This window comes from Plectropomus leopardus, unplaced genomic scaffold (genome assembly GCF_008729295.1).
Source record: "Plectropomus leopardus isolate mb unplaced genomic scaffold, YSFRI_Pleo_2.0 unplaced_scaffold28066, whole genome shotgun sequence".
Lineage (NCBI taxonomy): Eukaryota > Metazoa > Chordata > Actinopteri > Perciformes > Serranidae > Plectropomus > Plectropomus leopardus.
This window is the reverse complement of record NW_024630564.1, coordinates 1-3,052: the sequence shown is the minus strand read 5'-3', so window position 1 is coordinate 3,052 and position 3,052 is coordinate 1. Positions and strand designations below refer to the sequence as shown.

Genomic DNA, 3,052 nt, shown 5'->3' with positions numbered 1-3,052 from the left:
AATGATGAAAATATTATAAATTGGTGGTCAAACATCATTGTGACCATGCATCCATCTCATTCTTGTAAGTGTTATATCTTAAGAACACCTTGAGGGAATTTCTTGAAATTTGGCATCTCTTGTTGGTTGTTTTGTGTTGCTCTTTAGTTATTTTGCATATTTTTGTGGTTGTTTCACATCTCCTTGTAGTTGTTCTGCATATTCAAATAGTCGTTTTGCATTTCTTTGTAGTGGGTTTGCATCTCTGTGGTTGTTTTGCATCTCTTTGTAGTCATTTAATATTGTAATATTTCATTTTGCATCTCTCTCTGGTTGATTTGTTCCTCTTTTTTGTTTGTTTCCCACGTGTTATTTTGCATAGTTTTGCAGTTATTTTGATCTGCTTTTTGGCTGTTCTGCATCTCTTTGCGGTCATTTTGTATTACATTAATGTCGTTTTGCATCTCTGGTTGTTCTGCCCCCTGATGCCTTGCTCCTCTTGGCCTCTTCAGTACTTTCTCTGTCTGTGTGATTGTCATATTGTTTGCTGTTCTCTTTGAATGATTAAAAACTGGTTAAGCTGTTACCCATCACCTCCATTCAGTGCATGCTGGAACGGGTTCCACGTACTGAAAGAACATAAAGACAATGAGAAGTCTGTTTCATCAGGTTGTTCTCAATCGTCAATGTCAGATGAACTTAAATGAAAAAAAAACAAACCACATCAGGTGACAAATTAGCTATGAACCATAATTCACTGCAATCTGCCAGAATGCTTTCTTTCATACAAACCAGTTCAGGAGGTTTTTGAGTCATCATGTGATGTATCGCCTGTCTAATGGGCGCGGTCTGTTGACTATTAAAATTTTTGTAAAACATTCATTTTCACCCACAAACAGTCCAGCAGACAGACGTGTGATGAGTAATTTTCCATCTTGTGCCATCAGAGTTTTTAATTCTCATCAGACACTTGACCTGATGTTTCTGTACTCCAGTGTGTTTTACTGGAGCTGCAGACTGAAAAGCTACGTGACGTTTCAGGTGAGCTCAGACACACCTGCTGTCGGATCTCACGGTGTGTGAGGTGTGACTGCACCTGGGAGGGCGTGGCTTCAGGCTTGTCTCCAAACCAAACCCAGACCTGTTGTCAGAGGACTCCGTGCCGTCTCGTGTGTGCCACATAAACTAAAGTAAGTACATTTACTTTGAGATAATTCTGCAGTATTGAATATGGATAGAACATCTAGCTGTAAATTTAGTAAATTTCTGCAGAAATGTATTTAGCACTTTATTTGAGTCAAGATTTTAAAAAAGCATTTTAAGACTTTTTTGATCCCTGACTGGGGAGATTCACTTGTTAGAGCAGGTTACAGATAGAAAAAGGGTTGAATCAGAATAGACATGGCAAAACAGTGCAATACACAAAGAATATTCACAGCAAGAATAAAGAATATTATACACTTCTGTTTACTGTCCCACATACCAGTGTGACCTATAGGGACAGATTACACAGAATATTGCGCTCAGAAAAACTAGTACACACATGGTGTGTAGTAGTGTGCTAAGTGTGAAGTGAAAATAAATATAATTGCACACAGGAATGAAAACTTGATCAGAAGGGGAAATGAGAATTGCATGAGTGATGTAATGTTTGGATGCATTTTAAGTGTCAGTTTGTGTTTTGGTGGATTGTTTGCACGCCTCTAAGCCGTATGTGTCAGGAAGATTAACCACATCAGGCCCAGACAAATGACTCTACCTGACTCTGTTTCATGAAGAATCTTCAGAGAGGTTTCTCAGCAAAATCTAATTTAACAAACACTAAATAATTTTCAGTCTCTTTCGTTTACAGCTCTTTTCTCCTCCTCCTGCCATCCAGCCGTCTACAGCCGCCACTATGCACGACACTGCAGAGGCCCACTCCCACACCCTCACCACCAACCGCAACTGCACCATACAGATCACCAACGTCAGCAAAATCTACTGCCTCAACAACCCAAAGTAAGAAATGTTTTATTAACTGAATTCTTTTTGTTAAGATTCTGGCTGTGATAAATAGTGTCATTGTTAGAGACAATTTTTAAAGAATTTGTAAAAGAAAGTTTTTTCTTTACAAAACAGTAAAATTTATGGATTGCTAAAATTATCCAGCAGCTTATCCAGTGCCAGAGTGCATGACACGGTGTCAAAATAAAGCTTGTTTATCAAAAAAAGTAAAAAAAAATAAAATCCTGGAAACATCCTGAAATGTTACAAAAAAATCCTACAAATGTCCTAAACGTCCTAAAATTTCTTCTAACGCTCATGACTGCATAGTCATATAATCATATAAATATATAACATAACTTATAATACTAATTGCATCTGATGTCTTCTAACCTGCAGGGTGTTTATGGAGAGTGGCTTCACCTCCAGCCCTCCTCAGCCGACCCTGCGTTCAGGTGAGACCGAGGTGTGCTCCTTCACTAAGGATGACCACACGGCCTCAGGTGCAGTAGGTGTCCTGACCTATGAGCTCTTCCACATGGGAAGCCGGCTCTGCGATGAACAGATCGCCGTCATGTTCTCTGTGCCGTTTGACTACAACATCTATAAGAACTGGCTGGCGTTGGGCCTCTTCCCGAAGGATAAACCCTGTGATAAGGAGCTGTACGACACTATGTACACTTCAAAGGATTTCAGCAGCTTTTCACGCCACGAGGCCGACGGCTCGGGGGTGATGTACAAGGGGACGAAGATGATTGTGAGGGGCTGCATGTCCAATGAGGGCAAGGCAATCATTAAACTGGAGCTGTATGACAGGGATGACCTGTGAGTGTGTCTGTAATGAGTGCACTGGTGTGGAATAAAATAAGATGCAGATATTCCTGAAAACATGCAATCTGTTTGTCATACGTGCCATGTATCGGTGCTTTAAATAAATAAAAAACAATACAACAGATTTATTGTACTTGACCTTTTTATTATGTTTTAAAGCTGTCCGCCCATGTCCATCCCATTCTCGTGAACACGATACTTAAAGAACACCCTGAGGGAATGTCTTCAAATCTGACACAAACATCCACTTGGACTT

At 39.9% G+C, this 3,052-nt stretch overlaps 1 protein-coding gene across 1 annotated transcript; it reads left to right on the top strand.

Moving 5' to 3' along the window:
• The first annotated feature begins 898 nt into the window (after positions 1-898).
• On the top strand, positions 899-2,920 carry LOC121937977 (bryoporin-like). Its single transcript, XM_042481270.1, has 3 exons — positions 899-1,169; positions 1,832-1,980; positions 2,365-2,920. The coding sequence occupies exons 2-3, from the start codon at positions 1,877-1,879 to the stop codon at positions 2,792-2,794; spliced, it is 534 nt and encodes a 177-aa protein (XP_042337204.1). The 5' UTR covers positions 899-1,169; positions 1,832-1,876; the 3' UTR covers positions 2,795-2,920.
• The last annotated feature ends 132 nt before the right edge of the window (positions 2,921-3,052 follow it).

Excerpts from the sequence above, each read along its gene's own strand:
- LOC121937977 (XM_042481270.1), top strand. The coding sequence starts at position 1,877 with ATGCACGACACTGCAGAGGCCCACTCCCACACCCTCACCACCAACCGC. Across the intron at positions 1,981-2,364 it reads TACTGCCTCAACAACCCAAA|GGTGTTTATGGAGAGTGGCT; the intron begins GTAAGAAATGTT and ends TCTAACCTGCAG.